This window comes from Colias croceus, chromosome Z, assembly GCF_905220415.1.
Source record: "Colias croceus chromosome Z, ilColCroc2.1".
NCBI lineage: Eukaryota > Metazoa > Arthropoda > Insecta > Lepidoptera > Pieridae > Colias > Colias croceus.
In genome coordinates, this window is record NC_059568.1 from 9,711,348 (window position 1) to 9,736,221 (window position 24,874).

The following is a 24,874-nucleotide window of genomic DNA, read 5'->3' on the forward strand; positions in this document are numbered from 1 at the left end:
TGGAGGGATAACCAGTCGATAGTTATAATAGTACATATTTATTTATAAAATTATAAATCGTGCTGTTTTTAGATCATCAGTTTTTGTATAACAAATGTTTATTAATTTAGAAGACTTAAATAAGGAAGTAACAATTTTCTCTTCTTTTTTATTATTTGTTTTATTTGCAAAAGTAGAGCCAGGGAAAGGAATTTTGCCCTCGATTATAATAAAGTGAAAGAGTAAACAGATTTCGAAAAAGGTAACTGATACTCTCAAATGATGTAATATAAAAGGGAATAATGGAAGGGCGCTCTCGGGCGCTTTGGGAAGAAGCGAACGAAACACAGAAGCATTCTGATCCTACTAAACTTCCTTCTGAGAGCGGGTGAGCAGTTCGAGCCGGAACTAGGAGTTAGGTACAATGTGGCTCGGCTGTCACGTATTTTACGTAAAACCTTACATACTAAGCACCATACCGTCTCGCCCTACCCTGCGCAACTTTATATACAGTCTGTCCTTAACAATCGATACTATTCCTACATACGTGATCTAGGGCCGTTTAATTCACATAATAAACTTCACGCAGCTTTTTACATTTCAGTTTCGAAAAATGTTCCTAGCATTGGGTTGACATAATTATTGGCAATAATTTGAAAAAAGACGTGTGTGCTGAACTGCTGAGCACACGTGTCCGAAGTGAAACTTTTTTGGCAAGATTCAAAGGTGCCAAAATCCATGACGAGAAGGTATTGCCATGACACGAGCTTGAAATTACTTTTTTATTTAGTCTCAACGCGGCAAAAGAAGTTTCACTTCAACAATGGAACTTAACTGTAACTGTATAGCCGTTTGCTGCGTGTACGTCGTTGGGTGTACGTTTAGAACGCGTGCGCGTTGCGGCAGACCCCGCAGCCGAGCGCAAACTCCTCGCCGGTGGGCGGGTGCTGCACGTGCAGCGGGCACTCGTCTGTCGTGCCTGGCAGCTGCTCGCCTTTGGGCCCTGGAACGTGAGGTAGTGGAAAATTGCGTTTGAAAATGTATCTCATTCGTTTGGAAGTAATAAACGCTGGCCCTGGAACAGCAGCGGAAGCATGTGCATTAAAATGCTCTTAATTCATTCTCAGAAATAATTTATCATAAAAAATGAGAATATTTTTTGCATGGGAATTGTACTCTCATGCAAAAAAATGTTCATTAGACACTTGAATAGTTAATTAAAAAGAATGATATCTAGTGTTAGATATGTTTGAAATAATATTGATAACATTATATTATGAGTAATACAAAGTATACAATAAGGCTATTTTTTTACCTGCTGGGCATTGTGGTAGAAGGTGACGTGGGATGTTAGTCACGCGTTGGAAGTCGTCATGGCACGCATTGCAGAAGTGGGAAGTACCAAAACAGAAGAATACAGCAACCTGTAACATGGATTTTAAATACATATTATTAATTATTATACGAATTTTAAAAACATATTATTATAGTCGAGCCAATTTAATAGGCAACATTTGACGTCTATCAATTTTATCTTCGAAGAGAGGTAACCTGCTTAAAAACGTCGATTAAAGTGAATTAATCGATACGGATTTGAAACATTTGTCAATCGAATTTATTAATTTATGATGATTTTTATTCACAAGTAATCAATGCATTCGATTCTAGATGTCAGATTTCGATTTTTAGAGTAACGTCTCTGCTATTTAAAAAGAAAAAAGGTTTATTGACACAAAATTGTAGCGACGTCAGTTCTTCAATTCAGAAATTGTTTATTATGTTTAGTATGGTTTATCAGTAGAATGAAATCTTAAAATTACTTGTATCGGTCATTATTATTATAAATATGTAATCATAATTGAAAAAAGTTAAGCAAATGTGCAGTTCTAACAAAACGAAATATCATGTTATTCTATATGTCGTCGTTACTAGGTTACGTTGTTGAATTTTGTTGAACTGTCAAATGTTGCCTATTAAAATGGCTCTACTATAATTATTATTAATAATGTATTTGCAATTACAAATACACTATTAAATCTGTGATTATTAGAATTAATAGTCGCTTATTAGATTCTGTGATTTGTAAACAATGCTTTGTACAATTATCGATATTTAAATTCAGATATTTGAGTAATTCTCTATAGCAACATCGGATATCTAAGCGAATATATTGTTATGCAAAATCAAAGAAGAAAATTTGGATTCTTAACTCTTTTAAATGAGACGGTTTCCCCTGTATATAATATAAATCCAAGCTAAAGAAATTCCTTACCGAGCAGCAGTATCGGCACTTGTATTCAAGGAAGTCAGAGCCATGCTTGGAGCAGATCCTAGCTCCAGCCACATCACTGCAGGCGCCGCAGACCAGCTCCTTGGGGTCCCAGGAGCTGTTCGACTCTGCTTCACAACGGGCTAGACCGCCGAAGTAGGCCTGTGGACGAATAAAATTTCTATTATTGGTCGAAAAGGTCGTTTTTCTAAGAAATAATGGGTTTAAAGGTTTATTCTATTCGATATTGGATTAGAAATTTTAAATTTCTTAATTATTTAAGAATTTATTACTTTTAATTAGGAGTCTAAAAATCAAAAGGATGTATACAGTTTAAGAAGTAGAAAATAGTAAATTTATATAAATTTAAGACATAACACTTGAACATCAGCGTTATGAGCCTTATTTATTTTTATTACTCCTATAATATTTTAATGTTATTTTATTTTTACAATAAACTCACATTAAAATATTTAGTGAGCTCACTTGAAACATAACAGTTATTCAATTATCGTACCTTATCGCACTTATGGCAGACATAGTACGCATATCTCTCCATGGCGTACCCAGAGGGGTCCACCAACGTCTTGCCTTTGGAGCTGCTGGCCAGGCCCTCATACTCCAGTCTCATCAGGGCCTTCCGGCGTACTTCCTCTCGGAGCTTGCGTATTGGCCCGAGGTGGTCTTCGAGAGTCCAGTGTACTATGTCCTCCTGGATACGAAATTTAAGAGGAAGTTGTAAAGAATGTATTTTGTATGTTTTCGCCTAGATACCGTTAAAAAAGGTAGAAATTTCATGATTCTAATAGATTAACAATACCAATAAAATCAGTATTCCAGATTCTTAATGTCATGTAATTTTCATACTAAAAAAATCCATTCAAATCGCTCATAAAATATATTTTAAAAGCAAAAGTAAAAAGCTCGAAAGATAAATGCTACTTACTTTGCATATGGGGCATTTCGAAAACGAGAAGGTGATTCGAGGCCCATTCCACTTATTTTGGAGTACTTTTCTGCAGCAGTGTAGATGGAATACGTGGCCGCATGATAGCTGTTATAAAAATATGATTAGATGAAATTAGACGTCTTTCATATACTTACATTTAAAAAAATCAACTCTTGGTCAATATACCAAGAATCAAAAATTATGAACGAAATGAAAGACTTGCACCCTTATGTTTTGGATATACTAAAACATAATGCTTTTATACTACGAGTAAGTACAATTAAACATCTTCTTAAAGACTTCTAACCACATATTACGACGGGCACTTTACCAGCAGTTACAGCAAAATTCTTAACCCAACCGAAAACTCCATCACATACCTGAATAGCAGGGGCAGCTTGCAATGGATCAGTGAAGCAGATCATGCACATATCGTCCGCGTCCTGTCGTAACGTATGTGATCCAGCACACCCGAACAGGCACGGCAGGCACGTCCGCTCGCCGCGAACGCCGCCGCAGATGTGACCGCACGGCAGGATGCGCGCGCACGCCTCGCGACCGTACTCCTGTTGTGGGGTAGTTAGAAGTTTAAAAGATATTCTAAGTAAAGTTGTTGAAATATGTAGCGCTAAATAAGTATTACAAAGAAAATTGAAATTGTGAAAAAAAATATATATAAATATTAAAAAAAATCACATTATTTATTGAAATAACAATATTTTAAGGAACTATCAAATGGCATGGAAACTAGTGGCTCAAGAATTACATGTATTTATTAAATTAGCCAAGACAACAAAAATATCACAATGACGTAAATATTCGCTTATTAACCCATTGACATTCCCGAGCGGCCCGATCGGACCACGACACAATAGATTTTCTATTGTGTCTGTGATTCCGGGGCCTGAGTTATTAAAAGAAAAAAAACATAAAAAATACACTTACATAGAACGTATCCTATTCTTTCGTTAAATACAGTACACTTATAAGTCGCAATAAGTCTACATTTTTGTCATACCTGGCATTGTGCGTCAGCGCACACGTTGCCAATAGCGAGCAATCCGGAATTGCCGCGAGTGCCGCAGAAGCGACAAACACCAGCCAAGCTCTTGGTACTGCACACCACCTCTCCAGGTTCGCACACCACCACGGAACGGAACTCAGCCAAGCCCTTGAGGGTTCGCCGGTCCACGAGAAGCAGGAGCCAGAAGAGCTTGGCTCGACCGCAACCCTCGTGAATGTCAACGCGGATCGCGCTTTCTTCTTCTTTGCAAATCTGCAGAACAAATTATTAATATTTTTTGTGCAAATCAGAATATGCGTCATTTTTACAACTAATTAAAGCTGTTCAAACTTTATACCTGTCTATGGTGAGTTCTTGCCGCTCTGTTAAGATGCAAGAATCGGTCGCACTCCGAGCACAGAGGGCCACAAGTGCGGCAATCGATAACTGCAGGGGTGATACCATCGTCGTGGTTCACGCAGAACTGGCGGGAGTCCGCTATCGAGTCGCGGTTACGGGAGTCGCGACCAGAGTTGTTTATCCTGAAATATGAAGCATATGTATTGCGAGAACAAATTCAATTTATTGTTTAACTAGTTGCGTTCCGCGCTTTGACCCGCGTAAATGAGTTTTTCCTATTAATTCTTCAGCTATGTATCAGTGAAAGTTCCGTCCAGATAAAAAGCTATATAGAATGGACAAATTTTACTAACAGTGAGAAAAAAAGGTTAGTTGTACAATATCATATACAAAAGAATGTGCATTAAATATATAAAAAATAATATTTGAAATTTCTCGCTTAAAAGTTTAAATCAACTTACAAATCCATGTATTCTTGTTCGCAAATGCACAATGCAGCTAAAGCCAACCAAATGGTTGGTTGAACGATGCACCTCTGAGGGCGACGATCCATTTCACCCATATCAGCCACCGCCTTTACGTATTCAGCGAGAGCCATGCGCGTGGCTGTGCCCCAAGCAGGCGATACTCTATCCTGAAATTATAATAACAGCGAAAAGAATACATATAATATTATTAAAGTAATCTTTTTATTTATGCTGTGGATGGTAATTTTCTAGACTATGACAAATGTTTCATATAATATGTAGTTCAAATAAGATGTATTTTCACTACTCAACAATAAAATAGTATTGCATAAAATGCGATACTTTTATTAATTACTGCAAGTTAAATAAATAATATATATAGTGTATACAGATGCAATGGAATAGGGATCATACCTCAGCCATATCAGTAAGAAGTCTGACAACAATCTGAGCATGGTTCCTTGTGGTTTCTCCCCTCATGAACCAGGCGGCAGGTGGGGCTGGAGTCACGGTGCTGCCCATCGTCACCGTGTTGGAAGATGCCCCACTTGCTCCTTTGACTTTCACTTGCACTGTCACCGCTTTGCCCACGTAGCACACCAGGTGATCCAGTAATGTCACACTAAATATTGGCAAAATATACATGAGCAAGAAATTCATACTTTTTGTCAAACAATTCACTTCAAAGTTAGTTTAAAAGCAATAGTGACAGAATCTCAAGTTTGTTAACAACTTAATTTTTTATTTGACTTACGTTGACTCATATCCGGCACCTAAATCTGCGCCATAGTTGAGAGCAGCCAACATCTTCTGTGGTGGTACTTCGAATATCATTCTTCGCAAGAGCGATAGTACCTAGAAATAGAAAAATATATTATATCATGGTTCATATTAAACGAAAAAGAAGGAATTAATATTGAAATAAAGTTTTATTACCTGGCGTTGTACACGTTCACTGCCTGTGTGAAGTAGAGCCAACAGGTCAGCCAATAATTCTGTACGCTGTGCGAGATGGGAACGCCCGGCCACGCTGCCGCTAAGTGCCAAGAGCTAAAACGATTTCATTTTAGTAATTATTTGTATGTGGAAGAGTAGGGAAAAAATCAATTATCCCTGTGTAAAAAAATGAGTGGTAAAGATGAATGGCATTATAAATTATGAAGAACAATCATACCAATGAAAGCATTTCAAAGCAGTAATTGTCCTGTTGATGTGTCAGTCTGGGCTGAGCTTCATCATCAGTTCTATCGATTGCTTCAGCGCAAAGTAAAGCTGTCTCCCAGTCGTCTCGTACGCGCGAAGCTTCGCAACCGATCGCACATACAATATGCGCCATAACCTAGTAAACATTTCATATAAAATTTTACAATTCAAAGGCAAAACTTTATGGCCTAATGTACAATTTTTCCTATTGATTATTTCTAACGTCCTTTTGATAGTATCTGAATTATTTTATTAAAACATAAAACATAGAGAATTGCATAAAAGAACTTGCCTGTTTTTGAAGCGACGTCAATTTATGTCCTGCGAACAGTATACCGACGACGTGTTCACGCAGGTCACTGTCATCTCCTGTACCTTCTCCGACCACTATACCGTCTGCATCTCCAGTGTGCTCCCATTCCAGAAGCTTTCCGAATACCTAGTAACAAAATAGTTATTTAGGAGAAAAAATCAAACGTATTTAAGGCTAATTTTGTTTGACATTACGTGTACAAAACGTACATAATCAATCAAATATTTTAGAGACAAAATATTCATTCCCTATACTTAATAGATATTAATTTATAAATTAAAGATTGAAAATTGCTCTCCTATTTGTTTCTCGGTTCCTCAATATATCCGTATATTTTTACACGTATCAAACGTTTAATAGTGGTGTATGTCAGCTGAGCGTCAATTTCAATCCCTATCTTTACCTGACCAAGTAATACTTACTTGTGAGGTAAGCAAGCGGAACACACGCAGCGTATCCTTCTCAGTAAGCGAGTGCAGGGGGTGTGTTTGCACGCTCTGCGACGGGTTCAACTGCGGCCCGCTGAGTACACGCACTTGTCGAACACGCACTGCAGGGTCCGGCCCGCGGAGCTCACAGCGTACACGCACGGAAGTACTTGATGAACCTATATACAACGATATTCCTATATACCTATATACATCATAATAAATAATTTATTAAAAATTTTGTGAACTAGAACAGCCTGTATTTTGCGATCCACCTTATTTAAATGACACAATAATATCAGAAATACAGTGCAATCTTATATTTTATAATGACTTATTTATTAGTTATTTTAATTATCAAATTGTGAAACCCATCTTTAAAATTAATCATTCCAAAAACAAATTTCTTAGGAAACAATACTAACTGCACGATTATTTAGATGGTGTACTTACGGGGTAGTATGTAGCAAACCCAATGAGCGTTCTTAGTGTCCACATCAACATCCATCATTTGAAGCAGATCAGTTGATCCTGTGCTGTACCAGAACGTTACCATCTGAGTTTTGGTCTAAAAAATAAGTATTTTAATGTGAATACAATTACATCGTAGTCAATAACAACATAAAAAATAACTCTCAAAAATTAGATTTGTACAAAAAAAAATAACAAATATATTACGGGACCAGTGTATTAAACAATTTCTATAAACTTGTGTACTTACAGCAGGATCTCTAGTATTGTCTATGTGAATGCAGATAATATGGGGTTTGTCTTCAGCAGAACCGCCAGTATAAGTGATCTGGATCCATTTGGTTTTATTCTTGTCTTCATCGCCGGATTCCCAAAATGTCTCAGTGGAATTGTCTGTTAGAGCACCGGCCATTCCTTGTCGTGAAGAAACGGTAATCGTGCACCAACCGGTCACGTCTGGGCAACTCCATACATAATTTTGTGGCTTTAAATAGAAAAGAAATTTTATGGAATAAAATTTTGATTGCATGTTTATACTAGATGTATACCAGAATTTCTAAATTTGAATGTTGGTTGTAATTTCATGATTTGTAAAAGTGATACCTTGTTGTAGTAGCTTTGATAGCTTTCATGTAAAGCTCCCAGAAGACCGTCTTCGTAAGCGCCGTCTTCAGTGTGAGAAAGAATCTTGCTGATAACGCTAAATACTTGCGATCTAATTCCAGCAGCAGCATTAAAATACAGGAAATATTTTTTTATAAAACATCGTATAACGCATTATCACACACCATTACTATGTAAGACCTTAAGACCTTATGTAAAACCTTATTAACGCTCTGTCTTTTAATCACCAGATTACTTGATTCAACTTCAAAAGCCTTATATGATGAACACTTGTTACTGTTATGTGTAATATAATCGTGTAAATTGTAGTGTGTTCGTGTAATTGTGAAAATTGAATTGTGTGTACATTTAAATAATTAGATTAACCAACTTTCTTTTTTTATATTTGCACACCCAATCGATGGGTAGAATGTATTAGCCACATAATTTTGTAATTAAAAAATCTATAATTTGTAACAACATTCTTGCAAATAACTATAATTTGAATTGAACATCACGAAAGCTCCCGAGTTACCCACCTGTGCAAGAAGGCGCGGTCATGTTGCGAGTACTGCAGCTCCCAGCAGCGCACCGCCTGCAGGTTGGCAGCACTGCCCGGCGGCAGCGAGGGTGCTAGCGCGCTGATCGAGCCGAGGAACGCGTGGAATGCGGCACGGGCGCCGCGTGCAGCTCGCCCGCCGGGACACAGCGCGGACGTCGCCGCGGTGGGGATGATGCCGCGGCTTGCGTCGTGCAGTACGTTCTGGAACAATATGATATTGTATGTAACAACAAATTTGCGAGGGTTGTATTGTAATGTTCAATGAGTTATTTAATTTAACATAAATATATTGACACCTGTCATAATTTACTAAGCAAATTTTACAGTATTAGTATTATGTCTTCGTGTACAGTATCAGTACGTGATATGATTAAAATGTAAATGTATCGTTAAGTGTCCATAAAAATATAGAGCTCGAATAAGAATTATGGGTGCCCACAAAAGATTGCTTTAAGCAATCTTTTGCTGCCTATTGTACACTTACCATGTTCATGTTTTCCATTTATTTATCTGTTGCTACTTTTTATTTACTTACAATGAAGTGTAAAATGTAATAAATAAATTATGAAATAACTAAGTGTCAATTATTATTATTGTAATAGTAATGATTAAGCCAGCATGTGAAATGACCCAAAATATCTTAAACTTATAAAACAAACCTCCTTATTATCATCAGCAGGGTGAGGCGGCTGTACGATGCGCGCATACGAGTCTAGCGCATTGCAGAACCACCACATGACGTCATGCACACATGTCGGTTGGCTGGTAGAACGCAGTAACCAGTTCAATGCCTAAAAATAAAAAGAATATAAATGTAACTGGTGATTCCAGAAATTTTAATTAATATACTAGAAATCAGAACTTCAATATTATCTTTACAGTAACATTATTTCGCTTAAAGAGATCGTACCTCAAAAGCATATTGTCGAATTGTGTTAATTCTGACAATAGCGTCAAGCTTTTGTTTATGGCTTTGTAAGTCTCGTTTGGCCAGGATAAACGAAAGTACTGGTGTCCTGACTAAGCTCTCAGGGTCCACGTGTGGGGTTGAAAACGCAGAAACTCCACCACCTTCAGTGGTCCAGTCGCAACCGACCAACTTCTGAAGAGCAGCACTTGGCTGTGACAGGAGAGAAGATCCAGCTCCTTAAATGAAGTAAAAAACATTATGAATGATGCTTTTCTGTTCGTGTTTCTTAAAATCAATTGATATTGAACCTGGCGATTAATTTTACATTGTGCCACATGGGTACAATAATTAAATACCGATATTATAACACAAGACTCCAAACTTACCGGAGAGCGTCTCTTGAGAATCAGGCTCAAATCTAGCGAGTGGTGGTCTTGCAGCATGGGCCAGGTCGCGGCCGCCCGCTTGGCCCATAGACACCGAGCGATGCACTCGAGGATATTGGGAACTCGATATCTCGTTTGGAACAAACGGATTATTCTGAAAAATATTTTTAATTTCAAATCCCGATTCCTTTCGTTATAGTTCTCGGTGTTAAGCGCTTCAATGATCTGGGTTACTCACCACATTGACAGCAGGCATTGGTCGGCCAAGAGAATGATATCTTGCTGCATCAGCCGCACTACTTTTAGGGGCAACACCCAGTGCAGGCAAGCATTGGAATGGTGGAGCCGGTTGCCACAGACTGCCTGGTGGCGTTGGAGGACTGCGACATGATACGTCTTGCCATGGAGAAACATTTGGGGCTTCTGAAAATGTACGCACATAACATAATTAAAAGTGACTGTAGACTTATTATAAATAAATTTCATAATTTCAATTAAATCAAAAGAAATTCATTTCGTAATAAGAATAAAACATCTAAGTGTACCTGAATTATTCAATGGACTTAGATCCAGGAGGAAAATAGCATTGTCCTTCATTGTGTAGTGGTCGATCTCAGGTTCGACTCTCTCGGGACGGCTGACCTCCGCTATAGTGACGGTCTTCTTTGGCCTCACGATGCTGGTCTTCAGCGCCTTGTCCCGGCATTTCTCGCAGAATAAGTACCAAAGTTGGTATGCTGCTAACGTAGCGCGTATTTTCACACCGATAAGGTCTAAAATGGTCAACGAAATCGCAAAACGCATAAAAATTAATGAAACGGAAATTATAGAAAATCAATTAACACGTGCACAAGACATGCAAAATTATGAAACATACTTTATTATTATAAGGAAAATTAATGGACTTGAAAAAATGTGCTGCAATAGTGAATACAAAATAAGAAATTAAGGTATAAAATTAATATAAATATATATAGTATTACAGAATGGTCTTATAAAACTAGGGGATTATTTATTTATATAATGTGACTTATATAATAATGAAGCATCACTAGACTAACTAATAAAACTATAGTTCGGTAGCTATGAGGTGTAGTCATTTCAGTATAAAAATCTTTCTCGCAAATTAGTATTGCTCTGTCTATGTGGATTATTAGTAAAAACATGAGATGAATATATAGTATAGATTTTTCGTTGAAATGTGCAGATTGCTCGTTTAAAAGTGCAATTGGGCCGGTACATTCTACACTCCCTTACACGCACGTGTATCCATGCTCGTACGCACCTTGTGCGAGTTGTCCGCACGTGGACGCGGGCGAGTCGGCCGTGGAGGGTATCGGCTCGGTGTGCTTGTACACGCCCGCGCGGTCGTAGCCGCGGGTGGTGGGCTTGCGGCAGCCGGGGTGCGCGGTCCGCATGTGCGCTGCCAGCGGTGGGGTCACGTTTGCGCCGCCACACAGCTCGCATCGTACTGAGACATAATAATAATAAATTATATATTGAACACCAAGAAAATAAAAGAAGAGACATATATACGAATATTTTTTGATTCTTTTTAATCAATTGAGTTGAAAAATATAAGCCGGATATAATAATGCTGGAAATCTTACCCGTGTATGGCAATTTCATGGAAGGTCCATATTTCCAATTGCGATTTTTTCGCAATCCGGGACCAAGCGGACCAATTTCGTCGTTATCGTTATTTTCGTCCCTCCTCAGCCTGTATCGAATTCACATGTTTAAGATAATTTAATTATCCTCTATAAGTATATTATATATTATAATATTATTTACATCCTTGCACTTACTTGTCAGTAGCCGCATTCAATTGATCAGCGTCACACAGAGAATCCCACAGAGCAACAAGTGCACGTAACGCTGGCGGCAGCACATTTACTATGGATGTAGTAGTCGCTGATGTTGACGGACCTTTTAACAAAAAGTTCAATAATTAATCTCTTCGCTTTTATATATTAAATTCGATTCGCCTGAAATTTTGTGTACCTAATAGGCATCAGCCAACATCTATTTTTCATACCTCTAAGTGATAAGAGTAAGGCAAAACAACGTATGAAGGGACAGCTAGTAATAATATAAAAAGCTGATCATAGTATCTGATCTAATTAAACACCATCTTGCTCTGTCCTCACCTAATAGTTCTAGAACTGGTAAAGTAAACTATCAATACATATTATAATAAAATTCTAGAAAAGTGGTGTCTGTACAATGAAAATATGTAAAAAAAAATTAGCAGGGGTTATTACTAAATCGATCCCAAACCCAAAACTGTCGTTAAAATTTTTTTTGTCTGTTTGTCTGTTTGTCTGTTTGTCCGTTTGTCTGTTTGTCTGTATGTTTGAACACGCTAATCTCAGAAACGGCTTATCCGATTTAAATGCGGTTTTCATTAATATATTGTGGTAATCTTCATTTAACATTTAGTGTTTATTTCATGTCAATCGGTTTATAAATAAAAAAGTTATGACCATTTAAGTATTCACGGCGAACATTTGCTAAGTCATTCTATGGTACACTATTATAATACAGTGTACGTTAAAACGTAAGTTATTTCTATAAAATGTCCATGTGATCATATCGAAAGTCCCCAAGGGTGGGGTGGGGGTGGGGGGTAAGCTGATGTAGTAGGGGGGGAGGGGTCAAATTAAAATTATGCTTATTTTTAGGTAAATTTTATACATAAAATGTCCTTTAAATTATATCGTATTATAATATTTTTAACCCCCGACGCAAAAAGATGGGTGATAAGTGTTTGACCGCTATGTGTGTCTGTGTGTGTATCTGTTTGTGCCACCGTAGCTCGCTAGCAGGTAATTAGATGCGGTTTTTTTGTTAGGCAGCATATTTTCCGACGCTGGTTCTTAGATAAACTATATCAAAATAGGTTAATCCATTTATTATACCTAGGTATACATATAGAGGTAAAAGTAAGAATGAAAATAACTAAAGTTATCGAATATACTTTAGTGATATATTATATGAAAGCGAACGACCTATCAGTAACAATAAATCAAATTTTATCAAAATCGGTTCATCCATTTATTTGATATACGATATAAAAGTTTTAGGTAATAAAAAAATGAATTTTGACTCAAGTGACATATGAAATGAAAGTGCATGACGTGTAAAGTATAATTGGACATATTTAATCAAAATCGGTTCATCCATTTACTATACATATATCCAATATAATATGTAAATGGATAAAAGATGGAATGAAAGAAACGATTGTTGTCAAGTATACCTAAGTGACATATCAAATGAAAGTGCATAACGGGTGAAGTACAGTTATAGTTCTATTTTTATCCAAATCGGTTTTTCCATTTATTAGATTACAGCACAGATTACAGCGGTAAAAGTGGGAATGAACAATAATCGAATGTGGTCAAATAATATCTCAAGCGGCATATCAAAATATGAAAGAGCAACGTGTGAATTACAATTAGTAATGTTTTATCGAAATCGGTTCATCCGTTTATTACACTTTAGGGGTGACAGTGGTTAGGTAAATAAACCAAATGGAGCATCAAACGACAGGATATGTCGTGTACATATAGGTGCAATTAGATAATAATTATGGTTTACATCAAAATCGGTTCTGCCATTTACTACACTAGGGATGGAAAGGTTGAAAGTCTGTGAAAGAAGAGGGGGATATGGAAGCGAGAGGATAGCCACACCCTGGAAATTTTGAATTCTACTCAAAGCCACATAGGCCTGGCGCGGCGCTTGGCAATTTTTTTCTTAAATATACCACTTCTTTTGCCACTGTGGTCCATTACAATTTGTGCACGGTTACGGCACAACTTAAAAGGTGTCAAGGAGCAACAAACTTATAGATATCAATATGATTTAGGAATGTATTATGGAGGTAAAGGTAGGTCTCGCTCACTTGAAAATATTACATGAAAATAAGAAACCGAAGTTTAAAAATTAAAAAAAAAACCCAACGCAATGAAGGAAAAGGAATAAATAATTTTACAAACTTCCCGACGATCTTTAAAATTATGATAATATGATAATGATGGTATGGCAGCCCCGACAACTTTGTTTTTTTTATTTTTATAAATATTTAAAATGGTATTTATTTTTAAAGATCTTCGGGAAGTTTGTGAAATTATTTATTCCTTTTTCTATGCACTTTTCTTCGTTGCGTTGGGTTTTTTTTTTAATTAAATTTTTATTGCACAGTCTAAACGGTTTAGTTACTACAGGCGCGAGACAGGAAAGATGAGCCCTGAGACAAACGTCAAAACGCAAAGGAATAGAAGGAATCCGATAAGATAATAATTGTCATTAGCGTATGATGTGCTTTGCACAATTTTATTAAATTGCGACTGGATGAAAATTTTGTTCGTGATCGTCGTCGTCGTTGGTAGGGTGAACAAATCTTTAGTAAAACATCATCAGTTCGCTTATGTCAATTAGTATCGATATCGGATTCTATTCCTTTGCGTTTTGACGTTTGTCTCGGCACTCATTTGCTGCACAATATATTGTCAAAAACATCCATACAAAGAAGGAAGGAAAATAAATTTGCTCCTTTCCCTCCTGCTGCCTAAAAATAATATGACATAATTTAAAATAAATTTTACGTAAAAAATTAATTAGTTAGGCATTTATCTTTTTAGCTAAGTTTAGTAATAAATTTTACTAAAAGTTTTTTTAATTATTTATGGTAGTACGTGTTTATTCAATAAAAGTTAAGTAGTAACTACTCTATGCAGTCACTATTCCACGCGGACGAAGTCGCGGGCACAGCTAGTACATAATAATTGCCATTGAATAGAAGTTAGAACAAACCCGCTTCTCCACTGTGTGAATGTGAGTCCTCTTCACGTATGGTTCCGTTGAAGTCACTTCTACGAGCTCTACTTGAACTGGCTTCCGTACCTGAACGAGTGAGCGTTTCCAAAGTAGAAGGATTAATGCGGAGATATTGACCTACAACAAAGAGCGGAACTTTATAACTAATACCAGGTTTTATTAAAGTGCACACGGTTTTTAACATTCCCTTAAAAATTAATATGTATCAATAATATTCACTTATACTTACCAGCATTAGAAACCTCCACGGAATGTCGCTGAGGCTTAGGTATTGGTGTATCATGAGGAGCTCCGCGCGTCACAACAGGAGCACCAGCCTTTGGCAACTGCGGGTGGAATTTCAGGAATGCTGCGCACGCTATCGCGTCGTGTACGATGCCTAAACATTACCGTCAATAATAGTAAATACCGCGAAAATATAACAGTAAAAAACAATATATGATTAATGCATACCAGAGCTAAAAAATTGAGTAAAAACGCTGAATAAATAACACATTCTATAAATTTTTATGAAGCTTCGTTAGCATTTGAAATTAAGTGTTTAAAGCAAGCACGAGTAAATGGTAACTATGGATATAGTTTTAGACGAATTCCACAAACCCCAGGTTCTTACATTGAGTCCTGCGGTCACAACAGGAATATCCAAGGAATTCAGATTAGTAAAATCACCATAAAGAACATGTTCAGCCCGCCACAAACGGCATCTTAATTAGCAATTTGGAAGCAACGTTATGCATACGAATATAAACGGTGTAAATTATGCTGTACCTTCATGCCACAATAGCGCAGCAAAAATAGACCGTAAGCATTCAGCTTGAGCCGGACTTTGCGCTTGTTTCTTCACCGGTGCGGGCTTGCTGCGCGCGGGCAACGGCGGCGGTGAAGATGGCCGTTTGAAACTCGACACGCTCGACACTCTTTCTCGGGGCGTGGTAAACTTTTCATCCTGCTTTTTATATATTACATTCTATCTTTCTATTTTAGTTTATCAAAATAAATCGTATTAAAAAAATGAACGCATTGAAGGCAAAATAGCGTTGTCGACGTCATTAGCCAAAATTGGCTACTTGTTAAAAAATATAATTATCTTTTAAAAACATACAATCAAATTCAGAACCCAAAAAAGTACAAGGGAGTACCGATTGTCTTTCTGTATTTTTTATAATAAGACTAAAGAAACGTAGTGTAACAAATTAGTACTATGAGTAAAACTCAGAATATTTTATTGCCTCAAAAGTATATTAATTTGTATTAGACATTCCCAGACAATTTGACATCACTTTACCTTAGATGTGCCAGGAGTAGGTTGATCATTTCTTTGAACCTGAACACTCGTTTCGGGTGAAGTCTGAGTAGCGGCTTGGGTGACAATCTTCTCTTCTTCTATTTTATCGGGCTATAAATAATTCCATTTTACTGATGGGCAGATCATAATGTTAAAATTTGTGAGAAATTTGTATGTATAAATTACTTACCAGAATTTGGCCTGCATTATTTTTAGCCTCCACTGGATTTTCAATATGAGCTTCTATGGCATTCCTTATTTTGACGGCCACAATTACATTTTTAACATCAGCCACATTTACAAAAGGACCTTTAAGGGCATTGGCTTCGTTGTTATCCGCGATATCTTCTACACTGACCACTGGTTTTGGTATTGCTTGTGCCTTTTGAATTGAATCATCTTGAACGTTTGCATCATTTTCCATTTTCTTCAAACTTTCATCAACTAGCTCCACGACTTCAGCAAATTTAACATTATTTGCATCGTTAGCATCTGCAATAGCTTTGGCAACATCTTGTTCGTTGTTTGCAAGTTTTTGAACCGCCTGCGCGGGGTCCTCGTCTTCGCCGTCACCGTTACCATTGTTTCTACGAGCTTCTCCCCTAAATAAAACATATTTTAAAGCTTCTAACTACGTTGGTTGAACAAATAAAAATTCATTACGAAGTTATTTAATTTTTTAATAGAATAGAATTAAAATTATTATTTCAAATAATCATCTTAAATAATTTACATACAGAGGTAGTCTAGCCGGTTGATTAATCACTGCAGCAGCAGCTTCCTTCCTCATTTTTCTATCAATTTTACTCGGCTCAGCCATTAGTAGAGGATTCCGCCTATCATTCTCCTAAAATCATGTTATCCGATTACGTAACTAATCGATATTACATAATTATGATTGTAGTGAATGAAACAAGAACAGTACAGTTAAATATGAAAAGCTTACGTCTGGGAGGTCACATTGAATGGAAAACGGAAAAGGCCTCTCTTCGGCATCTGTAAATTTAATTTTTTTTAATAAATTTTATGCAGTAACTTCATATAAATATTATAATCAATAAAATCAATTACTGTTTTGTTAAAAATAAAAGAGAAAGTACTGACCACTAGCCTCTACGTCGTCATCTAAGGGCCACATCGGAAGTTCTGACTGGGCTTCTAACCTGTTCCATCCAGAAGGATCTTCTTCCTAAAAGGCATTTATTTGTGTAAAACAAGCATAAAACAGCATAAAAATGAACGCAATCTTCAACTATAAGGTATTCATTTAGAGTGACGCGGATAATGACGTAAGTGTCTGCTACGTTTATTCTCGCTGACAACATCCCTACGCTATTAGTCTATTATAATTTACGGGCAGTTTACATCCGGTTATGTTCGTTGATTTCCTTACAAGACGAAATCAATACTACTACAAGATGTACAATAATGTACATGTTTTATTAATAATTTGATTTTTAAGAAACTCTTGTACATAAAATTTAACACATTTTTATACAATAACACATATAACACTGATAACTCCTTACGGGAGGGGTTACTGGCATATCTTCAACTGGGCCTAACAGGGCGCAGTCTAGTTGCCGATGATATTGCATACACCATGCTACATCCACGTTGCCCTCTACATACGCTTGAACCGAGTCACCAGTCAAACGAACCCAGGCGCCATCTTTATTTACAACCTAGGACAAGAATTATTAATAAGTAAAATATTATAAACTTTATTAATACAATCCAAGTTTGGGTGATGATAAATAACTTGACTCCAAACTAAAATTAAAAATTAAAATTAAAATTTTATTTTCCAATAATACGTAATAGTTACAATTATCACATTTTTTATCAGCCCATATTTACAAGTTCAGCCGAATCAGTGTATAATTTTTTTTATCACCACCCGATACATGACTGATTGGGTTATCGTGACTTGGGGTTCTTCTTTAAGCCTCCGTGTCAGTGCTCTCAATTGTATAAAAAACATATACCTTATTTTTTCTTCGTCTAATTCTATAATGAATAATATTTATATTGGAAAGTCTTCTCTTCCTCCAGAGAGCAATCCACATCACTACAATATGTCAACGTACTTCTTCCAAGTATGCCACATAGGCACCCGGCGGTATCCTGCCAAGTTCTTCAGCTTGAAGACTGGGACTGGCTCGCACGCGCAAGCCCGCGCTACTCTGAGTCACGAAACGCTTCAGTTTTGTGGTGGTTCCCTCTGCCGGTAAAGAAGTATCTTCTTCCTCCAAATTTTCGTTTTCAGGTACTTCTATTACTATTTCCTGGTAAAATTATTATAAACTATGAATCGAGAACAGCTTAAGAATTTCAAATATTCTCAGGCATTGAGGCAATGTTAAGTGTAAAATTTAAATTAAGATTAACTTTTTTAAACATTCTGCAAGTCCAACAATCATTGCCACAACATCTTAAACCAATCGCTTTGCTAGCAATGCGTCAATCATCACAATGGCGTATAAGCACACAAACCTGCGGAGAAGGCTGATCATCCAGCGTGCATCTGAAAAGATATTTTCCTGGAGCGCGTGGAATCCACAGAGCAGAGTACGAACCGTCCGTTTGAGGACGCACTGTGATACGTTCTGTAGGGACTTTTAACATGCCCAGACCTTTCAACCTCGCCTCCCCCCATAATCCACTCGCGAATCGCAGCTCTTCCAATGAATAGTCTTGATAGGGCTACAAACATTTCAATAATTGCATTTTTAATTACATCATTTTAACACGCTCGTCATCTAATTAAGCTTTGAGAAGATCTAAACCAATTGAGCCAAAATATTTTTACACGAATATAGAATCACCTTCATCATGGTAATAGTCTGGAAACGCATAGTTTCTCTTATCGTAGTTGCGAAGCGCACGGTAGGGATCCCACTCGCCTGCTCGGCTTCTGTCGGCCGATTCATGCTGAGGGACATCGCCAAATTCTGTACTATAACCTGGAATAAAACGCGAATTGAGAATTTGTACAAATTTAATGATCACAGAATTAATGAATGGTGTTTCTTACCTTCATACAGAAAACCAATGCACTGTGCAATTAATTTAAAACTAAGAACCTTTACGTCATTCATGCTCGTGAAAGATTCATTGATATAATAATCGATAGAGTGTTAACGAAATTTTCCTATCACGAAGGCCAAATTGTTGTCAATTAAGTTAATTATCGTTTGATAGAAGTAAGGAATAATTATTGAGTCTATTTAAAAATGGCCATTTGCAGTGAAATCTACTTCTTAACATTGGATGTATACAATGAATATTAATTATTCGTACATTTCCAGTGTCAAAACCATTTGAATTTAATTTTAACTAGCTTTCCGCCCGCAGCTTTGCCCGCGTTGTCTAAAACTTCACAATCTTTACACAAACAAAATCCTCTTGATCTACTCTGTCTATAAAAAAACCTTTTCCTGTCGATCCCAGAGTTAAACTGTAGATTATTACATCGCTTCGGTAATTGCCTGAAATTTGGTGTTTTTCCATTGATTTTCATCAAGCCTGAAGATTCCCCCTATGAATATGGTCCTTGTTGTTGGATTCGGTAGGTAAATACTTTGCGACAATATTTACCGCCCGTCTTAATTAACATTTTTGTCGAGCGGTGATCTCTCGGATAGTCAGTTCGATCTGTCAACTCTAGTTGAACATCCTCTCCATCTATATACGTGACATTGCGTTCGAAGCTTTTCTGAAAGCGCAACTAACAGATTAAACGACGCTTTGCCTATAAGTCTTGATACTGTTAAAAAATTTAAATACCTGAGGAACGATAAAAGAAGGCCTTGTTTATCATAATATGCTTACTTATCTTCGTAGGATCGTGGACGTTTATATTCCGATCTGATTTATCTGCTATATGACGAAAGTTAGGCAGCAGCACCGAAGAAAAATGAGCTGTAGTATTCTTTAAGTAAGTTTTAGGTCTCCGATTCAATAGAATTTGTAATATTATGATGATGATGCGTGTAAATGTTTTGAATTTGTTAGTTAGTCGTGTGGCAGATCTTGATAATACATATATTATATTGCGGTGAGTCAGTACCTACGTGAAACGGCTCTCTAGATTTCCCATCAGTAGTTACTGCTGTTTTGAAATATATCTGCTTGACAAAGCGATCTTAATTACGCTTTGGTATTTGCCACCAAGAAGGTTTTATTGGTAAAGATCCTCAAATGCTCTGCTTCGACCCCCCCATCTCCCAATACAGTTTCTAATGACGATTTCCTCTCCGTTAACAAAAAAAAATCCTTCCTATGCGTGTGACTGCAAAAGAAAACCTCACCGACGGTTCTGTACTTACCTTTTTTGTATGTTTTAACCTTAGATTACAAAATAAAAGACAGATGGAGCGTTGCCGAACTAAACCGAATGATTTATCGTCATTTTCAATAAAGCTATGTGTGCTGTCATTTCGCCGCTGCACTGTACGTACACGGTGCTTCTGTGTGCGTGTAATGTTACCGGATATTGAAAAATTTCCCAAATTTTTCCCCGACTACGGAAAAAAGAGGGTTATGTTTTTCGAGTTTATGTATGTATGTATTTGTTTGTGTATGTATGTATATGTATGTATTTCTTTGACACGCCCTGCAGTATAAACCGTTGGACCGATTTTGAGATGTGAGGTTTCATTGCAATCATCTGAATTATTATGTTAGTTGCGGTAGTGACGTAAGGTGACGTAGGCATAAATTAGCAGTCAAGTTTTAATTTTTATTTTAAAATAATTTCGGGTTTATGATATTTTTTTTTATAATAATATTGTAAAAATTCTTTTATTAATAAAGTACCTGCCTACTAAAGTTATATATGAACAAAATAATTATTTTTAAATTATGTAAATAAATCACATAAAAAAGAGTTTCAATATTAACTATAATAATTATATTATTTTTTATTTTTCAAAATACGTATATGAATGCGAATAGCGGTAGTTTTTAGTCGAGAATACGGGAAATTTTATTTTCATCGTGGAGTTCACATAAATTAAATCGCTGGCGAAAACGACTATGACGTTTTTAAGCTTTATAAAAGTAACAAAATAATGTATTATGCTTATTAAAATAATCTAATAATGATCATGAACCTTTCGTGCACTATAAAAATAATCACATTCACGATCGAAAAATCCAACAGTATTACCCTGAAGATCTTATAACCAATTCACCGTTTTACCAATAAAAATGGCAAATTCATTTTCAAAATACTGGCAACATACGTTGAAGTTTTGTATTCCTTCATATCTGTAAAATTATTATTCGTATAAAGAAATAAATCAGCCAAATAATCTACAGAAAACCTGTGAAACGATGTTTCATCTTTTTTTTGTTTTCGGGAACAAATTTTACAGCGTTTTATTATCACAAGACAGCATTTTTTTACTAAAATTGCAAACCCTTTTTGACGTATTGCATGAGTCATGACACTACCTATATGCGCTATAGCACTGGTGCAGCGACGTATTTGTTTTTGATTTCGTATTTTCTTTGACAAGGGCGACGGGCGGTTGTCATGCTCCATCTGTACTTTATTTTGTAATCTAAGGTTTTAACATTAAATTTATGCTTCACACAAATTTTCCTTTGTTGCTTAATACGTATGTTTTAAATGTCAATATGTAAATAAATGTCTTAAGTTTTATCTAAAAAGGAACAGGCGGAAGCGAACAGACATACAGACAGACGGACAACAAAGTGATACTATAAGGGTTCAGTTTTTTCTTTCGTGTTTGCGAACCTTAAAAAAACAGTGTTGCCTTTTTGCGAATAATTTCACTCTCTGTTTTTTTTACACAATATTACATAAATAACATGTTGTTCATGGAAATTGATGACATGACGCAAAAGGTATGTGTTTGACAGTTTCTCCACTTGTATCTTCGTTACCTCTCCTAGTACAGACAGGTCTACACTTTACATATCCGTCTCTACCGATCGCGATGACAACAAAACTTTAGATTTTACTGTTTAGATAAAAAATTATATTTTTTATACAATTTGAATAAGTACCTAAATATAGTAAATATAATTTTGCATACCTTTATAGAACCAAGTACTCAATATTGCGATAAATTAATAATACTGTAAATGGTATTTTGCAGAGTTATTTTATAATTATTTAGATTTTGGAAGGTTATTAAAAAGACGTTTACAATATGTATCTAAGGACTTCCCCGTATATTTATTACTAGCTTTCCACCCGCGGCATCGCCCCCGCATTAAAAGAATAAAAACCGAACAAGTGCGAGTCGGACTCGCGCACCGAGGGTTCGGTACAAACCTGCAAGGTTTACAATTAAAAAAATATATATATTATGTGATGTAACTAAAAATTTATGGTTTTCGTAATTTTTCCTTTATCTATGCTATAAGACGTTGCTTCGCACCAAATTTCAAGATTCTGAGTTCACGGGAAGCACCCTGTAGGTTTTGAATCCCTTGCAAGTGTCGAAAATTTGCGGCATAAACGGCTGTATCTTTTGATTGCGTTGGCTTAGAAGTTTGATTTTTTCACAGCTTCAAGGGACAGTAGACCTAAGTTATTGATATAAATTCAGCTTCATACCTCCACGCGTTCCTGAGAAAAAGGGTCTTGACAGACGGACGGACGGACGGACAGACGGACAACAAAGTGATCCTATAAGGGTTCCGTTTTTTCCTTTTGAGGTACGGAACCCTAAAAACCCGCATAGTTCCCGTTCCCGTGGGATTTCCAGGATAAAACCTATCCTATGTCCTTTCTCGGGTATCAAAATATCTCTATACCAAATTTCATGCAAATTGGTTCAGTAGTTAAGGCGTGATTGAGTAACAGACAGACAGACAGAGTTACTTTCGCATTTATAATATTAGTATGGATAATTTCATCATTAAATGACAATGTCGAATTAGACATTTCATAAGAGAGCTATATTTATATTTTTTAAAAAATCTACTTGCCACAAAATAAGTAGAAACAGGTGATGAATAAGTGAATTCATCATTGCTCATAGTATAGAGGTAACGAAAGAAACGAATGGAGAAACCAAGTAGCAAAGTTGATAATTACCTCAACGTTTAAAGCTGAAGAAGTCACGACGTCGCCGTATTGATCTCTAACGATGACCGGCATGTTGACGTGAGTCGACGGGAGGACTGGGGAGCTCGGCGCTTTAAGTTCACACTTGGAGGGCTCCACACGAGGAGTCGGAGCCAGCCACCGGGCGAGCCTGCCGCCAGCCGTGCTCTCGGCGCCCGCCACAAAATCCGACAAGAATTGGCGCTCAGTTGATGTGCACCTATCAAGAATAAAGACAACTTTTATCTTTCCAAATAGTACATTGGATTTATTTTAATGTAATGCATCGCATGCAACAATTCAAAACAATTCATACAGCTAGAATATTGACGCGAGTTCAAAACTCATTTCAGAATGAAATCGACGGGATGACCCAATAACTCGACGTAAGCTATGTTAAAGATTTAGGGCATACTCATCATAGCTTTCTCGTTACAATGTTAGCAGCGCTTGTGTATTAAAGTCTGAGCTACGCTTAATGGGGTAGTTAACAACATATATATTCAGTTCGTCATGTCTTTTAAAGACAATGCAAAAAATAAAATAACAACAGACTGATTTATGTACTGTGATATCACTATAATTTAATTACTCAGACATATTTTAACAATTACTACAATAGGTATGTTATCTTTTAATATTCAAAATCAAATTCAAATATTAAGAGTTAAGACGTATTCTAAAGAAATACTGAAAATGTAATACATTTATTTAGAACTATAATCAAATGTAAAAGATAAATAGAAAGACGCGAAAATACCTAATTAAGTTTAGATAAAACGGACCAGAGTATTTTAATTTTTTTTTAACTTTCACGTAAATTTGAAATGCATTACGAATCTTGGTTGAGTCAATAAAGTAATTAATTAATCATATTTTGAGCCGGTTGTAAAGTCCTTAACTTCTAAAAGCTTTAAAAGGGTTGGAAAACGTTTCTTTCCAAAGCTGTTGCAGGAATTTGAAAATAAAAGGTACTTAGAAGCGCAATATCGGACAATACGATTACTGTACTGGATGAGTCCACGGTACACTATTTTACGGCAAAATGGAAAATGTTCGACATGCATTCGATACAATTATAGACTTTGTAGTTTTTTCTGTCCACTAAATGACTACAGGACGTACCTACCTACCTAGTATGAGTGGACAATATTTTAGTAATAGACAAATAAAAATGTTTACTGTTTATACAGATAATCTCAACTGGTTCCATAGATCCTTGATAAATATAATGAACAAGTATTCTAGTAGTGATTAATCTTAATAAGAAGAAAATATGTATTGGTAATTAAGTATTCTTATATATTACTAGCTTTCCACCCGTGGCTTCGCCCGCTTTGTCTAAAAGTCATCAAAATAATTATATTCTAAAACCTTAATTACATAGATAGACTTGTTCTGAAAGTATATCTATATAAAAAAAACTACAATCTCCTTGAATACCTACTTGCTTTATTTTCTCATGATGGTATTTTTTTTTAATCCAATACTGATAAACAAATATTAATTTAAACATAACGATTGGATGATACGTATATTTTTAATTGAAGTTCCCCCTATATTTGTTTATAAAATGTTTTAAATTGCAGTTTACATAAAACAGATTGTGTTTATCTTATATAAATCGTTATTGGGAGTAATCTTAAAAAGCAGAAAAATATTTTGGTTGTGTTCAGATACGCAGAGTTTAATACTATAGTTAGGTAATTCATGGAAAAAAGAATTTAATAAAATATATCGATAACAAACAATCT

At 36.2% G+C, this 24,874-nt stretch overlaps 1 protein-coding gene across 1 annotated transcript in view; it reads right to left on the bottom strand.

Annotated features, from left to right (window-relative positions):
- Positions 1–724: 724 nt before the first annotated feature.
- LOC123705557 (E3 ubiquitin-protein ligase MYCBP2) overlaps positions 725–24,874 on the bottom strand; it is a 69,163-nt gene continuing 45,013 nt past the window's right edge. The window contains exons 35-74 of the mRNA XM_045654394.1: positions 23,112–23,340; positions 18,862–18,999; positions 18,530–18,739; positions 18,124–18,321; positions 17,563–17,718; positions 17,138–17,222; positions 16,980–17,029; positions 16,771–16,880; positions 16,224–16,635; positions 16,034–16,144; positions 15,517–15,697; positions 14,978–15,127; positions 14,725–14,865; positions 11,712–11,832; positions 11,514–11,623; positions 11,189–11,374; positions 10,449–10,676; positions 10,142–10,326; positions 9,904–10,057; positions 9,518–9,753; positions 9,267–9,398; positions 8,585–8,808; positions 8,046–8,157; positions 7,693–7,926; positions 7,425–7,539; positions 6,966–7,150; positions 6,523–6,669; positions 6,202–6,366; positions 5,964–6,077; positions 5,782–5,882; positions 5,442–5,649; positions 5,022–5,194; positions 4,559–4,742; positions 4,216–4,473; positions 3,578–3,763; positions 3,195–3,302; positions 2,766–2,960; positions 2,252–2,410; positions 1,295–1,403; positions 725–982 (exon numbers count right to left, since the gene is read on the bottom strand). Coding sequence (XP_045510350.1) covers positions 861–982; positions 1,295–1,403; positions 2,252–2,410; positions 2,766–2,960; positions 3,195–3,302; positions 3,578–3,763; positions 4,216–4,473; positions 4,559–4,742; positions 5,022–5,194; positions 5,442–5,649; positions 5,782–5,882; positions 5,964–6,077; positions 6,202–6,366; positions 6,523–6,669; positions 6,966–7,150; positions 7,425–7,539; positions 7,693–7,926; positions 8,046–8,157; positions 8,585–8,808; positions 9,267–9,398; positions 9,518–9,753; positions 9,904–10,057; positions 10,142–10,326; positions 10,449–10,676; positions 11,189–11,374; positions 11,514–11,623; positions 11,712–11,832; positions 14,725–14,865; positions 14,978–15,127; positions 15,517–15,697; positions 16,034–16,144; positions 16,224–16,635; positions 16,771–16,880; positions 16,980–17,029; positions 17,138–17,222; positions 17,563–17,718; positions 18,124–18,321; positions 18,530–18,739; positions 18,862–18,999; positions 23,112–23,340 — 6,622 coding nt within the window. The 3' untranslated portion in view covers positions 725–860. The remainder of the gene's footprint in view (positions 983–1,294; positions 1,404–2,251; positions 2,411–2,765; positions 2,961–3,194; positions 3,303–3,577; positions 3,764–4,215; positions 4,474–4,558; positions 4,743–5,021; positions 5,195–5,441; positions 5,650–5,781; positions 5,883–5,963; positions 6,078–6,201; positions 6,367–6,522; positions 6,670–6,965; positions 7,151–7,424; positions 7,540–7,692; positions 7,927–8,045; positions 8,158–8,584; positions 8,809–9,266; positions 9,399–9,517; positions 9,754–9,903; positions 10,058–10,141; positions 10,327–10,448; positions 10,677–11,188; positions 11,375–11,513; positions 11,624–11,711; positions 11,833–14,724; positions 14,866–14,977; positions 15,128–15,516; positions 15,698–16,033; positions 16,145–16,223; positions 16,636–16,770; positions 16,881–16,979; positions 17,030–17,137; positions 17,223–17,562; positions 17,719–18,123; positions 18,322–18,529; positions 18,740–18,861; positions 19,000–23,111; positions 23,341–24,874) is intronic.